The 17,389-nt window shown below is 48.5% G+C and overlaps 1 protein-coding gene across 3 annotated transcripts in view; it reads right to left on the bottom strand.

Moving 5' to 3' along the window:
- Positions 1-696: 696 nt before the first annotated feature.
- LOC120915549 (probable glucuronokinase 2) overlaps positions 697-17,389 on the bottom strand; it is a 185,975-nt gene continuing 169,282 nt past the window's right edge. For 2 of the 3 annotated variants that reach the window (XM_040326129.1, XM_040326130.1), the window contains exons 15-25: positions 14,481-14,497; positions 11,762-11,830; positions 10,997-11,054; positions 9,622-9,714; positions 8,851-8,911; positions 6,942-7,055; positions 4,395-4,452; positions 4,117-4,185; positions 2,875-2,938; positions 1,197-1,268; positions 697-1,111 (exon numbers count right to left, since the gene is read on the bottom strand). In XM_040326129.1, the coding sequence (XP_040182063.1) occupies positions 1,034-1,111; positions 1,197-1,268; positions 2,875-2,938; positions 4,117-4,185; positions 4,395-4,452; positions 6,942-7,055; positions 8,851-8,911; positions 9,622-9,714; positions 10,997-11,054; positions 11,762-11,830; positions 14,481-14,497 (753 nt within the window). In that variant the 3' untranslated portion in view covers positions 697-1,033. The remainder of the gene's footprint in view (positions 1,112-1,196; positions 1,269-2,874; positions 2,939-4,116; positions 4,186-4,394; positions 4,453-6,941; positions 7,056-8,850; positions 8,912-9,621; positions 9,715-10,996; positions 11,055-11,761; positions 11,831-14,480; positions 14,498-17,389) is intronic. The other variant, XM_040326128.1, reaches the window with a different exon arrangement.

Here is a 17,389-nt window from a genome sequence, read left to right as displayed (position 1 = left end):
CTATTGTTGGTGTCAGTGGCAGAAAATTCTGCCCCATTGTTGGTGTCAGTGGCAGAAAATGATGCCCCATTGTTGGTGTCAGTGGTAGAAAATTCTGCCCTATTGTTGGTGTCAGTGGCAGAAAATTCTGCCCCATTGTTGGTGTCAGTGGCAGAAAATCCTGCCCCATTGTTGGTGTCAGTGGCAGAAAATGATGCCCCATTGTTGGTGTCAGTGGTAGAAAATTCTGCCCTATTGTTGGTGTCAGTGGCAGAAAATTCTGCCCCATTGTTGGTGTCAGTGGCAGAAAATTCTGCCCCATTGTTGGTGTCAGTGGCAGAAAATTCTGCCCCATTGTTGGTGTCAGTGGCAGAAAATGATGTCCCATTGTTGGGGTCAGTGGCAGGAATAATGCATCAAAGGTAAAAAAAAGGCAAGCAAAGGGCCGCATCTGGCCACAACTGTAAAGCATGGATGGAGGAATCGGTTTGGTGTGTATGGATCTGGATGTGTATGGCCAACTTTAATACCCCTGAAGGCCCGCACATGGTGCCCAAAGCTGCCGATTCCCCCGAAATGTGCCACCCCCACCTTCTCCCCTATTTCTTTAGTAATGTTCTTTGCCATGTTCTGCATTGCATGTACCGCTTAGTGTTCGGCTGTCCCAGGTCCGCGTTGTAGATTCTGCCTTACTGCTCAAACATAACAATGATCAGATTGTGATAGAATTGTCTGTATTGCTCCACAACAACCAATCTCTTCGCTGTCCCAATAACTGAAGACTAACAAGGCTGAATTCCCTAAGCTATAAAGCATGTTATCCACCATAACAAAAGTCACTTTCCATTTCTATAGCAAATGCTGATCCTAATGAGCAGAAGAAAAACACGTGCAGCATAAAATTCACATGGACCTGAGGCACCGGTGAGGTATGGGGCGCGATGTGCCTCACCTACATCATTGGTTTCTCTCCATCTCATTGGCTGAATCATTTTTTCCTCCAAGTGGCGTCCCTCTTTTGTATTCTTTAATTTTCTCTTTCCAATGGCTCGCCTTATACACCTCCGGGGCAGTAAGGGGATAGCTGGCAGAATACAAAGCCCGCCTCTTGGTAGGATTTCTTAAGTTCAACCTAAAAAAGAGGAAGAATAGAAGGCTCATCTGCAAAAACTGCAACATCCATTGAAAGCCCCGGGGTAATATGCCGGGAAACTCACCAGTTTTTTGGCATCAAAGCATAGGCCAATAACGGCGCCGCCGCTGCCCGGGAGCTTCACCGCGCATCCGTGCTGAAAAGACAAATTTACAATTTATTTATTTTCCTTAAAAAAAAAAAAAACTACCCCCCCATACAACTAACAATCGACAAATTGATTCCCAAAACTCAGGAAAGTGCCCCAGAACACAAAAATCACATGTGTACAAATTGTAAAGGCAGAGAAAACATTTGCCACCAATCATCTAATTAAGATGACATTTGTACAATGCTATTAATGTGGGATTAATTACTAAGCAGAGGCCGAGAGGTAGGTACAGGAGGTGGCCACCCTGAGCACTTTAGCAGAAGGGGGGGGGGGGTAGCAAAAAGGGCAGGACACATCTATGCTGCAGAACTAGATCATAGCTAATAACTGGGGGGGCCTTTTCCACTTTGGCCTTGTTCTGGCACTATTCAGAGACAAGTGTGCAGCCCTGGAGTTGTGACTTCACTTGCTGCATGCTTGTTCTGGGTCAGAGAGCATTAAAAACTGGACATCCAGGCAACTAGGAGGTCCAAGAGGGCAACCAGCATACTTTTCTCACTATGGGGTTTTCCTAAAATATTTTCAGTCAGCAAACCATTCCTTCCAACAAAGTTCCCAGAAGATTATTGTGTTGTGTTATTCTTGCTGTCTGATCGCCTCTCGTTCTGCCATTGCTGGGATAAACAAAGTAACAGAGACAATAAACATTCCCCTTTGTCACATCATCATGTCACATTTTGAACAGAAATGTCCAGCACACTGGAAAATCTTTGCAGCCTGTACTACTGCTAGCATGCCGCGTGCTGGGTGGGAGCAGCGTATAGGTAGGGTGACCACATGTCCCGGATTGCCCAGGACAGCCCCGCATTATGCAGGTCTGTCCCGGGCACCTTCACTCTGGGACAATACAGTGTCCCGGAATGAAACTGACACAGGTCCCAGCATGAACCCCTCAGAGCTTAAGATGTGACCCCCCCCCCCCCCCCAAATAGTTAAGAACTACAGGTCCCAGCATAGATCTGTGAAATCTATGGGATCACACCCTTAGATCTCAGGGGTTCATGCTGGGAGTTTCAAATTTGGGGGGGGGGGGGGGTCACATCTTTAGATATCAGGAGTTCATGCTGGGACTGGTAGTCCTTTACTTTGGGGGGGGGGTGTGACCACCCCAAAGTTAAGGACTACAGGTCCCAGCATGACCCCCCCCCCCAGAGCTGAAAATTTGAGACCCCGCCCCCCAAATAGTGAAGAACTACAGGTCTTAAACATAAACCTGTGAAATCTATGGGATCACACCCTTAGATCTCAGGGGTTTCATGCTGGGTGTTGTAGTCCTTCAAATTTGGGGGTCACATCTTTATATATTAGGAGTTCATGCTGAGACTTGTAGTCCTTCACTTTTGGGGGGATGTGACCCCCAAAACTGAAGGACTACAGGTCCCACCATGAACCCCTCAGAGATGAAGATGTGACCCCCCCCCCCCCAAACCAGTGAAGAACTACAGGTCCCAGGATGAACCAGTGAAATCTATGGGGTGACAAAAAAGGAAGGGGGGGGTGTCCCTGAATGGCAGTTTGGAAATGTGGTCACCCTAGGTCTGCGTCAGGGGCGATCGTTATTTAATTTTTTTTTTAATAAACGGGAGAATACCTGTTTAGCGATTTCAATCATCTGCAGGTTCCCGGGGCCAAGACAGGCATCAGTAAATATTGACCTGGAGTGGAGAATCAATGTCATTAATAGGTGGGGTAAATGTAAAGTTTACAGAAGTACATCTCCATCGGAACCCCCAAATCTATTCTTCGTTATACTTGGCATCATTCCTCACTGTGTACTCTTAAAGCCCAACTCCGGGCTGCTGGTCCTACATTGTACATGATAACATTAGAAGGCTGCGATTGGCTTTGGCAGGACGGGGCGCAGCCTGCAGTGAGGGATACGGTAAGCAATTCACATTATTCCTATCCACCTATATAGCCAAACAAGCATGTAAACATATGCAGTGCGGGGGAAGGGGAGGACCTAATAGGGATGATTATGGCCTATGGAAGGGGCTCACAACAGGCTGACAACACTACTGCTAATTGCAAGATAGTGTTTAGTGTTGTCACCCTGCAAAAAAAATGTGATGTTACTGACAGGATCTCTAATGTTGCGTACACACGAGCGGAATTTCCATCGGAAAAAATGTGGATGTTTTTTCCGAGGGAATTCCGCTCAAGCTTGGCTTGCATACACACGGTCACACACAAGTTCTCTGAACTTTCGAGCCTTAAGAACGCGGTGACGTACAACACTACGACGAGGCGAGAAAAAGAAGTTCAATGCTTCCGAGCATGCGTCGAATTGTTTCTGAGCATGCGTGGTTTTTTTTTCCCTGTTGGAATTTCATACAGTCGAACAGATTTTCCGATAGGTGTATTCACCGCTCCTACAGCGCCTCAAAGATGCATCATTTTTGCAGCGCTTTTAACCCCCGCTAGCAGCTGAAAAAGGGTTAAGACCACCTCAAAGATGCGTCCTTTTTGGGGCTCTTTTAACCCCCACTAGTGGCCAAAAAATGTTTAAAACCGCCTGCAAAGCGCCGCCATAGTGCGTAGCACTCCTGAAAAATCGGTTTTAACCCTTTTTCAGGCGCTAGCGGGGTTAAAAGCGCCCTGCTAGTGGCCGGTGGTTACTATTTTTGCTGTGATTGTAGTGCGATTTGTCGCTCAACAATCTCCGCAAAAATCGCCCCGCATTTGGGATGCCATTAGGAATTCATGGCATTGCGTGCGCGTCCCGCTGCAATTCGGATCGCTCAGGTGTGAACGGAGCCTTAGCCTCCTGTACAACATTCCAGTTCCTGCACCTGGTGGATGGGAAGGATGCCACCTTCCGGGCGCACCCTACCTCCGCAATTCCAGGTTCTGGTCCATCAGCTTGGCCAGTTCGGTCCAATTCTTCTGCTCTATCGCTGCCCTGCAAAGGCACAATTGTCAGACATAGACGGAATATTGGAAAATGCATCTTTTACATGGCAGAGTGTCAGAAGCCTCAGATTGAAGCCGTCATCACCTGGGCCATGGGCAACATTTGATAAAATATTCAGCTGCTCAGTGTTCTTGGACTTCATGACAGCTTCTATCTGGGGCTTTACACACAGAGGAAAATGTTGGTGTATTTCTTACTTTGCTTTATCTGTCAGTTCTGCAAATATCTTCATGGCTTCAGTAACTTCAGGATCGCCTGCAAGAAGAAAGACGCCCAGGTTGGTCATCAGACAGTGCCCACCATCGCCCTCACACAGTGCCCACCATCGCCCTACATTCCTCGGCATCCACCACCAGGAATGGCCTGCGACTGACCTGGAACACCCATTATATATCTAGAACAGGGCCGCCATCAGGGGGGTACAGGCAGTATACCTGTAAGGGCCCGGAGGTCCCCAGGGGCCCGGATGGCAACCACCTTTAAAAAAAAAAAGGTCCGGAGGCCCCCAGGGCCCCGGGTGGCAACCCCCCCCCCCCCTTTTTTTATAAATTTTCTATAAAAAAAAAAAAAGCATATATTTTTTTATTTTTATAAAATAAAATTATTTATATATATATATATATATATATATATATATATATATATATATATATATATATATATATATATATATATATATATATATATATATATATATATATATATAGGTTTTTAATTAAAGGGCTCAGAGGTCCCCAGGGCCCCATGTGGCAACCCCCCTTTTTTATTTTATACATGTTTATTTTTATTTATTTTTTTTTATTAAAAGGCCCAGAGGTCCCCAGGGCCCCGGATGGCTACCCCCCCCTTTTTTTATGTATTTTTTTATAAATGATTATTTTTTTTATTATATATATTTTTTATTTATTTTTTATTAAAGGGCCCAGAGGTTTATTTTTTCTTTTTATTAAAGGGCCCAGAGGTCCCCAGGGCCCCGGATGGCTACCCCCCCTTTTTTTTTATAATATATATATATTTCTTAGTTTTTTTGTAAAGTCCCCCCCCCCTTCTCAATTTCAGGCGGCAGCACCCCCCCGGTTCTTTGCTCCAGGAGGGCCCATGCCTGAAGCTGTGTAAGGGCCCCAAAATTCCTGATGGCGGCCCTGATCTAGAATCAGTTTTTATTGATTTATTTTACTTAATTAATGCAAGGAGGTTTAGGCTCTTTGCTGTGTGTAATATAATAAAAGTGGACCTGTCAGTAACTTTACAAGTCTGTAGAGAAGAATATGAATACATTCCTGACATTTCCCAGTATATAGTAATCTTAATTAATTTTTTTAAGCCCCAACTTTTATTACAAAGCTGCCCTTGAACTCCAAACAGTGAAATTGCGTAGGCTGAGGAGATAATGTCACCGGTCTGCTGCAGGCAAAAGAAAGAATTTCCTCAGTCTTCTCTTCCCAAGTGATCAAACGTCAAATTTGTATCTTTGCAGCAAAAAAAATGAGAAGCCTCAGCAGGAGCTGATCTGGGTCACACATTTGTGAACACAGCCCAAGAACTGAACAAGCACCAGGATTTATATGATTGTGCCATCTTACCCGGGGGAAATACCAACCACTGAGTGCTTTAACCCCTTCAGTGTACACCAAAAAGTGACCCTTTCAAAGAAGAGAGTTAGGGGGTCATTACATAAGCAGTTACTTACAGCAGCCAATTGCATTTCAGTATACAGAATTTGGAGCAGTGAAGTTACCGCTGGTTGGTTGATGTGAGTTTTTTTCCCCTCACTGAAAATGCTTGCTGGACTTGTATGAAGTGCCATACCCAGGGACACCAATAGGGGGGTACAGGGAGTATGGAGTGCCATACCCAGGGACATCAATAGGGGGGTACAGGGAGTATGAAGTGCCATAACCAGGGACACCAATAGGGGGGTACAGGGAGTATGAAGTGCCATACCCAGGGACATCAATAGGGGGGTACAGGGAGTATGAAGCGTCATACCCAGGGACATAAATTGGGGGGGTACAGGGAGTATGGAGTGTCATACCCAGGGACACCAATAGGGGGGTACAGGGAGTATGAAGTGCCATAATCAAGGACACCAATAGGGGGGTACAGGGAGTATGGAGTGCCATAACCAGGGACACCAATAGGGGGGTACAGGGAGTATGGAGTGCCATATCCAGGGACACCAATAGGGGGGTACAGGGAGTATGGAGTGCCATAACCAGGGACACCAATAGGGGGGTACAGGGAGTATGGAGTGCCATACCCAGGGACACCAATAGGGGGGTACAGGGAGTATGGAGTGCCATACCCAGGGACATCAATAGGGGGGTACAGGGAGTATGAAGTGCCATAACCAGGGACACCAATAGGGGGGTACAGGGAGTATGGAGTGCCATATCCAGGGACACCAATAGGGGGGTACAGGGAGTATGGAGTGCCATAACCAGGGACACCAATAGGGGGGTACAGGGAGTATGGAGTGCCATAACCAGGGACACCAATAGGGGGGTACAGGGAGTATGAAGTGCTATACCCAGGGACATAAATTGGGGGGGTACAGGGAGTATGAAGTGCCATAACCAGGGACACCAATAGGGGGGTACAGGGAGTATGAAGTGTCATACCCAAAGACAACAATAGGGGGGTACAGGGAGTATGGAGTGCCATACCCAGGGACACCAATAGGGGGGTACAGGGAGTATGAAGTGTCATAACCAGGGGGGCCGGATTTTCCGCCAGGTGCTCACCGCTCAGCCATCGCTGTCGCACGTTGTTATGGATCACGCCAGAATCACTCGGATCCCGAAGATACGCCAACCAAAATGGAGGGGCACAGCCGATGTCCATACAGACATAATCTCCTGCAGCAAATCAGATACATAGATCAGCAACTTCCTCCCATGAAGGGTACGGACAAAGGCATTATATAAATGTTTTCATTGTGTTCTCCTTTCTAATCTCAGTGATCTCATCACTGGGTCTCTGTGCTTCTCTAAGCAATGCATGCAGATCATGGCTGGTGGGCGGGGTTAGCAGGGGGCTGTACAGAGTTTCCTGAAAACATCACCATCCCTCAGCACTCTTCTCCAGAGCCCTCAGTCCTGATACAAGCGGTGGGCTGTCTCATGGGAGGAGTTATACGGGAGGAAGGGCTAGATGATGCTGGACATCCTCTAACCAGGAAATGTAATGGGCTCTACTTTACTTGCAGCTTCTACTGTGCATTGCGAGAAGCTCACAGTGTGCAGTGAAATCAGTACAGAGAGGAGGAGCCAGGACAACTGTGCGAGACGGAGGGGAGGGGCGGGGTCACATGTAAGGTGGTTTTAGAGGGAAAGTCGTTTTTTATTGGCTTCTGACCGTTACAGAAGCTCCTCCCCCTGCCCATTCTGGACCTCCTGTTGTTGTGGCAAAAAAAAGGCCTCTCACTAACCTCGTCGTTTTATTTTTTCACTTGAAAATTAAAAATAAAATAAAGCATCTGCATATGAATAATCATCAAACACAAACGTCAAACACAAGGGCCGGGGGCCGAATCCGACCCTCCAGACCTCGTCATGTGGCCCTTGCACCCAGAATGTGGAGGAACTCCATTCCGCCCCCTCCAGCTCTCACCCTCTGATCCTGCTTCCCCAAGTGAGAGAGAGAGAGATCGCTGCAAGGGGGAGTTGGGTTTGCACACTGTGCATTATGCATAGCACACCCCGAAACCCTACACTCTGTACAAAGCGCACCCCCGAACGCTGCATATAGCACACTCCCGAACGCTGCACTCTGTACATAGCACACTCTTGAACTCTTCACCCAGTTCATAGTGTAATCCTGAACTCTGCACTCTGTACATAACACAGTCCTGAACTCGGCAAATGGTGCACTTCTGAACTCTGCACCCTATACATAATGCACACGCATGAACTCTGCACTCTGTACGTAGCGCACTCCTGAACTCTGGACTCTGCACGTAGCGCACTCCTGAACTCTGGACTCTGCACGTAGCGCACTCCTGGACTCTGCACGTAGCGCACTCCTGGACTCTGCACGTAGCGCACTCCTGGACTCTGCACGTAGCGCACTCCTGGACTCTGCACGTAGCGCACTCCTGGACTCTGCACGTAGCGCACTCCTGGACTCTGCACGTAGCGCACTCCTGGACTCTGCACGTAGCGCACTCCTGGACTCTGCACGTAGCGCACTCCTGGACTCTGCACGTAGCGCACTCCTGGACTCTGCACGTAGCGCACTCCTGGACTCTGCACGTAGCGCACTCCTGGACTCTGCACGTAGCGCACTCCTGGACTCTGCACGTAGCGCACTCCTGGACTCTGCACGTAGCGCACTCCCGGACTCTGCACGTAGCGCACTCCTGGACTCTGCACGTAGCGCACTCCCGGACTCTGCACGTAGCGCACTCCCGGACTCCTCACCCAGTTCATAGTATAATCCTGGATTCAGCAGGATTATTGGGGGCAACCATAAAGCTGATGCGACCCGCGATAAAGTGGAGTTCGACACCCCTGCTCTAAAGACACCCAAAAGCCTCTAAATAAAAAACTTTGCCTAAGTGAGTGAAATTGAGTTTCTACTGCTCCTCCCTGCACTGGAAGTGTGGCCCGGGGGAAATCCCAAGTCTCTCTGCAGAGAAAGTAAAGCACATACCAAAGCCCTGCTCCTCCATGATTGGTCTGCTGAAGTCCATGTAGATTAGACCTTCATAAACCTATAAAGGAAAAACAGATCACATGATATTCGATCATAAAGCTCATTAGAGAAATATGCGCAATCACTGGAACAATAAGACCTCCTTATATACAGCCCATTATTGTAATGTGTCTCTGCACACAGGTGTGTAAACTAGCGCTGTGCATTCTTCAGCAAAAGCACATTTGAGCCCAAATACGCGCAAATGGCCATATTGTGCAGAAAGAGAATGCAAGAATTGCGCGACAACGCACGAATGTGCGAGAAAATGCGCAAACGCATATATCCGAAAATGTGCGTAAATAAGTGAAAACACACACCAATAAAAGTCTGAATAAAGTAGATGCCCCAACAGGAGTATCATGTGCAAGAGGCCAAATCGTATCTGTTCTTATCAGTTAGGCCCCATTCACACCTGAGTGTAGAGTTTTTTGAGCGTTTTTTCCGGCGTTTTGTCGTAAATCAGCCCAATTCGCGTGTCCAGAACTTGTTCGGCTTCAGGCGTTTTGTAGTGGAGATGTGAACCGTCTCCATTGAGAATAATGGATTTTTTCCCCCTCTAGCATTTTATAGTTTCAGGCTTCAAGCTACAAAACGCTCGGGTGTGAATGGGCCCTTATAGGGAGAGAGAGAACCGGGGGGGGGGGGGGGGCTGTGTAGTACATGACACTGCTACTAGTGGGAGGGAAGCCTATGCCACACAAGGTCCATCCAGTGACATCTTCTCACCTGAACGACTCGGTCCTGCAATCCCGCTGTGATGAAAAGCTCCTCCTTCTCCACATCCAGAATAAAATTTGGCTGCACAGTCTTAGGAAGATCCTAAAAACAGAAATATAATAACATATAAAAACACAAACATACGCCTATAAGATGAATTCTATTGAAAGGGAAAGTCTAATGTATTATTATGATTGAGCACATATTTTGAGTTTAAAATAATATATATATATATTTTTTTACATCATTGCTCTTCTTTATTGTAAGTGCATGAAACCAAGATATTTGTTGATTAACCACTAGAGGGAGACAAAAAGTCACTTTGTTGTTAGTAAAGCACCACATATCAATCCTTTTTTTATTGTTTTCAAAATACGAATTTACCTTTTCTATCCCCATCAGAGGCCCCCAATAAAAGCAGAGACCAACTGATCTGATTACATAGGGCCAGATTCTCGTAGAATCCGCGGCGGCGTAGCGTAAGCCATTTACACCACGCCGCCGCAATTTACTGGAGCAAGTGCCGTATTCTCAAAGCACTTGCTCCGTAATTTGCAGCGGCGTAGTGTAAATGGCCCGGCGTAAGGCCGCGTAATTCAAAGGGGGCGGCTTGTATTAAAATTAAGCGCGCCCCCTGCGCCAATCGAACTGCGCATGCGCCGGCCGTAAAAATAGCCCAGTGCGCATGCTCCAGCTCACGACGGGAAACGTCAATGAAGCTGACGTGAGCGTCATTTACGTCAAGCCCTATTCGCGAACGACTTAGTAAGACGACGAAAAAAGATGACGCTGTCCCGACGCCATACTTAACATGGCATACGACGGACCTTCGTAAACTTACCTCTCATATAGCAGGGGTAAGTTTACGCTTACGGAAACGACGACGAGGCGGCGCAAAAACGTTCGGGAATCGGCGTATCAGGCTCATTTTCATAGACAAATGAGAAATCGTCGTAAACGCCATCTAGCAGCCAGCGTGGAATTACATCTAAGATCCGACGGTGTAAGTGACTTACGCCAGTCGGATCTACGCCGTATCTATGCTTAAATGATTCTAAGAATCACTCGCATAGATACCCGGGCTCAGAAACAGAGATATGACGGAGTATCTGGAGATACACCGTCATATCTCTTTTGAGAATCTGGCCCTTAGTCTGTGCAAGTCTGAGGATACCCCAATGACCCCCAGCTGCAGGCTGAATAAAATCTCCTAGCAGGGCAGATGTGGCCCCGGGGGCGGTAGTTTGGAGATCCCTGCTATATATTAATGCCACTTCTTATAGTTGTATTGTATAATCTAAAATATAAATATTATATTCATTAAAGCACTTTAATAAAATCAGGATAACGTCATTACAATAGTAAATCATTATAACAGACTTACATCATCCGTCAAATTGTAGAACTTCATCAGACCTTTCAGCGTCGCCGACACGATGGCGCTGGAAGAATAAAACAAGGTACATTAGATGGTAGAGTAAAATCCAGCTGTCACAGGGTTAAAGAGCAGCCTTGTGCCACACATACAACATGAGCAGTCCAAGCGTTTTCAATAAGCGTTTCCAATCAGTCCCGGAAATGACCTAATAAAGAGCGCAATTAAATTTAAATGCCCGGCAAAGAGGAGCAGCTCATGAATGCTTTAGCAGCATTTGCAGGCGGCCGGCGAATGATTTGCGAGCGGAGCGGAGGCCTCGGGAACCCTCGGCTGATCACATTCCCCACAAAGGCGACACGCCAGATAATAAACAGCAATTTGCAAGACGCTGCCCGTGCCGGCGCCTGGGCCGAGTGGAGTAGGTGGAGAACATCGCCTAATTCACCCGTAAAACGACGCAAACGCGACTCAACTGGATGGAAAAACAATACGAGGTTTTCTGATGTTATTAAAATGCAGATATTGTTCAGCCTGAGGAAAACGGGGAGATGCTGGAGGAGGAAATTCATTATCATTTCTAGAAAACAAAATGATAAAGAGAAAGTCTATTATGGCCGGAGAGGCACAGAATGCATAGAGGTAAATGATAGAATGGATTCTGCTGTGTCTTTCTATTTTATTGGTAATGTATGGAGCAAACGCAGTTCAATCCACAGCACACCGCTCTCACAGATGGTGCATTATATCCACATACATGAATGAAATACATACATGGGAGCCGATTGTAAGCCTGTGATCCAAGCACCCCTGCCAGGCAACATAGTCAGGTCCTGGGCTAACCTATAGAATACAACACACAGCCAGATCATGGTTGTAACGAAACGACCCACACTCCGCTTGAGTGCTTTCATCCTATACCGCCTCCTCCAGTCTCAACATCAGATATTACAGCCCATAGATTGTAAGAACCAGGCGAGACTAGCTCAGTTACAAAACTGCAACATGGAACGGTTTATTTGAACACAGGCACACAGAGATATTCAAACTTCTCATCAGTAGACTGTCCAATCAGCAGGGAGAACTGTTGGGGGAATTCTGCCCCCTCCCCTCTCGCATTCTAATCTACATAGACATATATAGCTGGATTCAGTGCCTAACGTTAGGCAGGCGTAGCGTATCTCATATACGCCACGCCGCCGTAAGTTAGAGAGGCAAGTGCTGTATTCACAAAGCACTTGCGTCCTAAGTTACGGCGGCGTAGCGTAAATGTGCCGGCCTAAGCGCGCCTAATTCAAATTGTGAAGAGGTGGGCGTGTTTTATGCTAATGAATCGTGACCCGACGTGAATGACGTTTTGAATGGTATGTCCGTGGACATATCCCAGTGCGCATGCTCCAAATTACGCCGCAAGGACTTATTGGTTTCGACGTGAACGTAAATTACGTCCAGCCCCATTTACGGATGACTTACGCAAACGACGTAAAAATTAAAAAATTCTACACGGTTCCGACGTCCATACTTAACATTGGCTGCGCCATCTTTTTGGTGAAATATCTTTAGGCCTGAAAACGCCGTACGTAAACGGCGTATCTTTACTGCGACGGGCAAGCGTAGGTTCGTGAATAGGCGTATCTCGCTGATTTACGCATTCTAGGCGTAAATCAGCGTACACGCCCCTAGCGGCCGTCCTAAATAGACAGCTAAGATACGACGGCGCCGGCAGTCGTATCTTAGCTAGATTTAAGTGTATCTCAATTTGGGAATACACTTAAATATACGACGGCGCAGATTCAGAGTTACGACGGCGTATCTACTGATACGCCGGCGTAACTCTACCTGAATCTGGAATCTGGCTATAATTCCCATAATAGGTTGCTCACAAGGCAGACACAATAGAACAATGGGATACAGCCACACCCCAAACGACCCAACACAGAGCACACCATAGTATGAGACAATATACTATATATATATAAAAATATAGAAGTGATTAGTATGATTAGTACAGATCAGACTGGGGTTCTCGGTCACCCTGTGCCAATATTAGAGACACAGGGTGACTTAGACATAGGAGGTGCATGGGGAGCGTTCCCCCCCCCGCCCAAAGTGACTCTCGTCACAATGGACCTCCCTGCAAATTATGCTGCAGGTAAGCAGGACAGCCTGGTCACAGCCCCTCCCCTGTCTGTGATTGGACAACAAAGGAGCAGCATTGCAACGATTAGGTTGTCTGACTGGCTGACAGTGCTGTGATATTATGAGGAAGGGGAAAAGCCGAGGCCATAGACGGACTGCAGACCATGAGCGGCGACATTTCTGCACAGATTGCGATAACGAGGTTACATTTTGCTGTCTTTTAAAATATAAGTGACAGGTCATCTTTAAGGAACCATCTATAACATGCAGTGTTAGAATTAAAAATAGCTTAATACAACCAATTAACAGCTGCTCATATGCAAAGCATGCTTAGGCCTCGCTAACACTTGGGGTTGGAGGGGGAAGTAAAAAAAACACAGCTGGGCCACATTTTTAATGCCCCTTCCCCTTCAGCTGCAAAGGCAGCAAACAGAGGAGTGAATATGTCACATTTGCAATGCAAAGTACAGCCAAATGTATTCCTGCTGTTATGCCCTCATGCTTGCCAGGCAATACTGCCCACTGATTGGGACCCACTCAACCAAATAGGACCGTACTGCAACCACATGCAAGGCACGCTAATGTTGCACTATGGATTTATAGGGGTTAAAATAGCCACTGAGGGTGCAACATTAAAGCGGTAGTTCACCCTCACTGACATGATTTTACCATCGAGACAGGCATTGTAGCGCGAGCTACAGTATGCCTGTCCCGATTTTTTTACCCCCGTACTCACCTTGTACTCGTACATTAAAGATTTCGGCTCCCGCGGGGAATGGGTGTGCCTATGGAGAGGGAGGATGATTGACGGCCGGCCCTGGCACGTCACTCTCCCCGAAGACAGCCGGAGTAGGTCTCGGCTCTTTACGGCGCCTGCGCACAGGCTATGCGCAGGCGCCGTGAAGAGCCAAGCCTATTTCGGCTATTTCCGGAGAAGCGTGACGCGCCAGAGCCGGCCGTCAATCATCCTCCGTCTCCATAGGCACGCCCATTCCCCGAGGGGAGTCGGTATCTTCGATGTACGAGTACAAGGTGAGTACGGGGATAAAAAAATCGGGACAGGCATACTGTAGCTCGCGCTACAATGCCTGATTTTATGGTAGAGGAAAAAAAAACATTTTTTTTTTGGGTTTATAGGGTGAACCCCCGCTTTAATGCCTCCTCGCTGCCTGTCAAAATGCCCTCTTTAGAAGGCACTGCAAATGTGAATGAGCCCTTACAACCCATGTGTCTTAACAGTAGGCAGGCGGATATGAAAGCTCATGCAGGAGTAGAGCATAATAAACTCCCATTGCCCCACGTGAGCCAAACCTATCTTTGTACAACAACAAAACTCAACCAAAAATAGACTCACCTGCTCCCAGCCAATCCCTGCATAGGAGAGAAGAAGAAATGGTGTCATTACTGCATGTTGTTACCTTATATTCTAATAAAACAAGAGAACAAGAGGATACAGAACTTTTAAATCTGCAACTTTCATTAAAATAATCCCTGATGATCCTGCCATAAATGTCCTTATTGAGGCACTTCCTGTGATAGGGTGACAACGCTCTGACCCTGGTTTCCAGCTCCTGTGTTGTCACCCTATCATATGGGCTTCCAATGGAGATTACAAGTGGCTGTTCCAACGCGTGTCTAAGGCCCCTTTCACACGGTTGGACCGTTCAGGTCCGCCTGTCAGTTTTGTCTATGGAGCGTCGGATGTCAGCGGAGACATGTGCGCTGACATCCGACCCACTCAAATCAGACGGATGGCGATCCGATCCGCCATGAACGGATGGCGACGTATCTGGTGAGATCTGATGAAAATGGACATGCTGTCCGTTTTTGTCCGATCTCTCCATAGGAGACAGCGGCGCTCGACAAGCCCCTCCCCACTCAGTGAGCAGAGAGGGACCCGTCATCAGCCAGCTCAGTGGAGATCAGCAGAGAGATCTCCTGCTGAGCTGGCGGACTGCTGAAAGCGGATCCGTCCCCGTGTGGAAGAGGCCATAGAGGCGTGGTCTACTGTCACCATCAAGAAACCCGCCCTGGGAAATTAAACACATATGTAAACAATTTGGTTTTACCTGTGAAAAAAAAAAAAAGAATAAATCGGCAGATGGAATCAAACTTTTTTTCTTTGTATTTGTGGCATTACAATGTAAGGATTCCTGTTGATGAGATCTTTGTTCTTGGGACTGTACACCTGCTGTGCCCATTATGAGGGGCTCCCACCATCCTTGTGCTGAGCATCAGGATCTACATACCTGCTGTGCCCATTATGAGAGGCTCCCACCATCCCTGTGCTGAGCTCCTGGGTCTGTACACCTGCTGTGCCCATTATGAGAGGCTCCCACCATCCCTGTGCTGAGCTCCTGGGTCTATATACCTGCTGTGCCCATTATGAGGGGCTCCCACCATCCCTGTGCTGAGCTCCTGGGTCTGCATACCTGTTGTGCCCATTATGAGAGGCTCCCACCATCCCTGTGCTGAGCTCCTGGGTCTGCATACCTGTTGTGCCCATTATGAGAGGCTCCCACCATCCCTGTGCTGAGCTCCTGGGTCTGTACACCTGCTGTGCCCATTATGAGAGGCTCCCACCATCCCTGTGCTGAGCTCCTGGGTCTGCATACCTGTTGTGCCCATTATGAGAGGCTCCCACCATCCCCGTGCTGAGCTCCTGGGTCTGCATACCTGTTGTGCCCATTATGAGAGGCTCCCACCATCCCTGTGCTGAGATCCCGGGTCTTCATACCTGCTGTGCCCATTACGAGGGGCTCCCACCATCCCTGTGCTGAGCTCCTGGGTCTGTACACCTGCTGTGCCCATTATGAGAGGCTCCCACCATCCCTGTGCTGAGCTCCTGGGTCTATATACCTGCTGTGCCCATTATGAGGGGCTCCCACCATCCCTGTGCTGAGCTCCTGGGTCTGCATACCTGTTGTGCCCATTATGAGAGGCTCACACCATCCCTGTGCTGAGCTCCTGGGTCTGCATACCTGTTGTGCCCATTATGAGGGGCTCCCACCATCCCTGTGCTGAGCTCCTGGGTCTGTACACCTGCTGTGCCCATTATGAGAGGCTCCCACCATCCCTGTGCTGAGCTCCTGGGTCTGCATACCTGTTGTGCCCATTATGAGAGGCTCCCACCATCCCCGTGCTGAGCTCCTGGGTCTGCATACCTGTTGTGCCCATTATGAGGGGCTCCCACCATCCTTGTGCTGAGCTTCAGGATCTACATACCTGCTGTGCCCATTATGAGAGGCTCCCACCATCCCTGTGCTGAGCTCCTGGGTCTATATACCTGCTGTGCCCATTATGAGAGGCTCCCACCATCCCTGTGCTGAGCTCCTGGGTCTACATACCTGCTGTGCCCATTATGAGAGGCTCCCACCATCCCTGTGCTGAGCTTCTGGGTCTGTACACCAGCTGTGCCCATTATGAGGGGCTCCCACCATCCCTGTGCTGAGCTTCTGGGTCTGTACACCAGCTGTGCCCATTATGAGAGGCTCCCACCATCCCCGTGCTGAGCTCCTGGGTCTGCATACCTGTTGTGCCCATTATGAGAGGCTCCCACCATCCCTGTGCTGAGATCCCGGGTCTTCATACCTGCTGTGCCCATTACGAGGGGCTCCCACCATCCCTGTGCTGAGCTCCTGGGTCTGTACACCTGCTGTGCCCATTATGAGAGGCTCCCACCATCCCTGTGCTGAGCTCCTGGGTCTATATACCTGCTGTGCCCATTATGAGGGGCTCCCACCATCCCTGTGCTGAGCTCCTGGGTCTGCATACCTGTTGTGCCCATTATGAGAGGCTCCCACCATCCCTGTGCTGAGATCCCGGGTCTTCATACCTGCTGTGCCCATTACGAGGGGCTCCCACCATCCCTGTGCTGAGCTCCTGGGTCTGTACACCTGCTGTGCCCATTATGAGAGGCTCCCACCATCCCTGTGCTGAGCTCCTGGGTCTATATACCTGCTGTGCCCATTATGAGGGGCTCCCACCATCCCTGTGCTGAGCTCCTGGGTCTGCATACCTGTTGTGCCCATTATGAGAGGCTCCCACCATCCCTGTGCTGAGATCCCGGGTCTTCATACCTGCTGTGCCCATTACGAGGGGCTCCCACCATCCCTGTGCTGAGCTCCTGGGTCTGTACACCTGCTGTGCCCATTATGAGAGGCTCCCACCATCCCTGTGCTGAGCTCCTGGGTCTATATACCTGCTGTGCCCATTATGAGGGGCTCCCACCATCCCTGTGCTGAGCTCCTGGGTCTGCATACC

The sequence above is a fragment of the Rana temporaria genome, chromosome 10, assembly GCF_905171775.1.
Source record: "Rana temporaria chromosome 10, aRanTem1.1, whole genome shotgun sequence".
NCBI lineage: Eukaryota > Metazoa > Chordata > Amphibia > Anura > Ranidae > Rana > Rana temporaria.
Note: the sequence above shows the minus strand (reverse complement) of the source record. Positions and strands in the feature narration are given on the sequence as shown.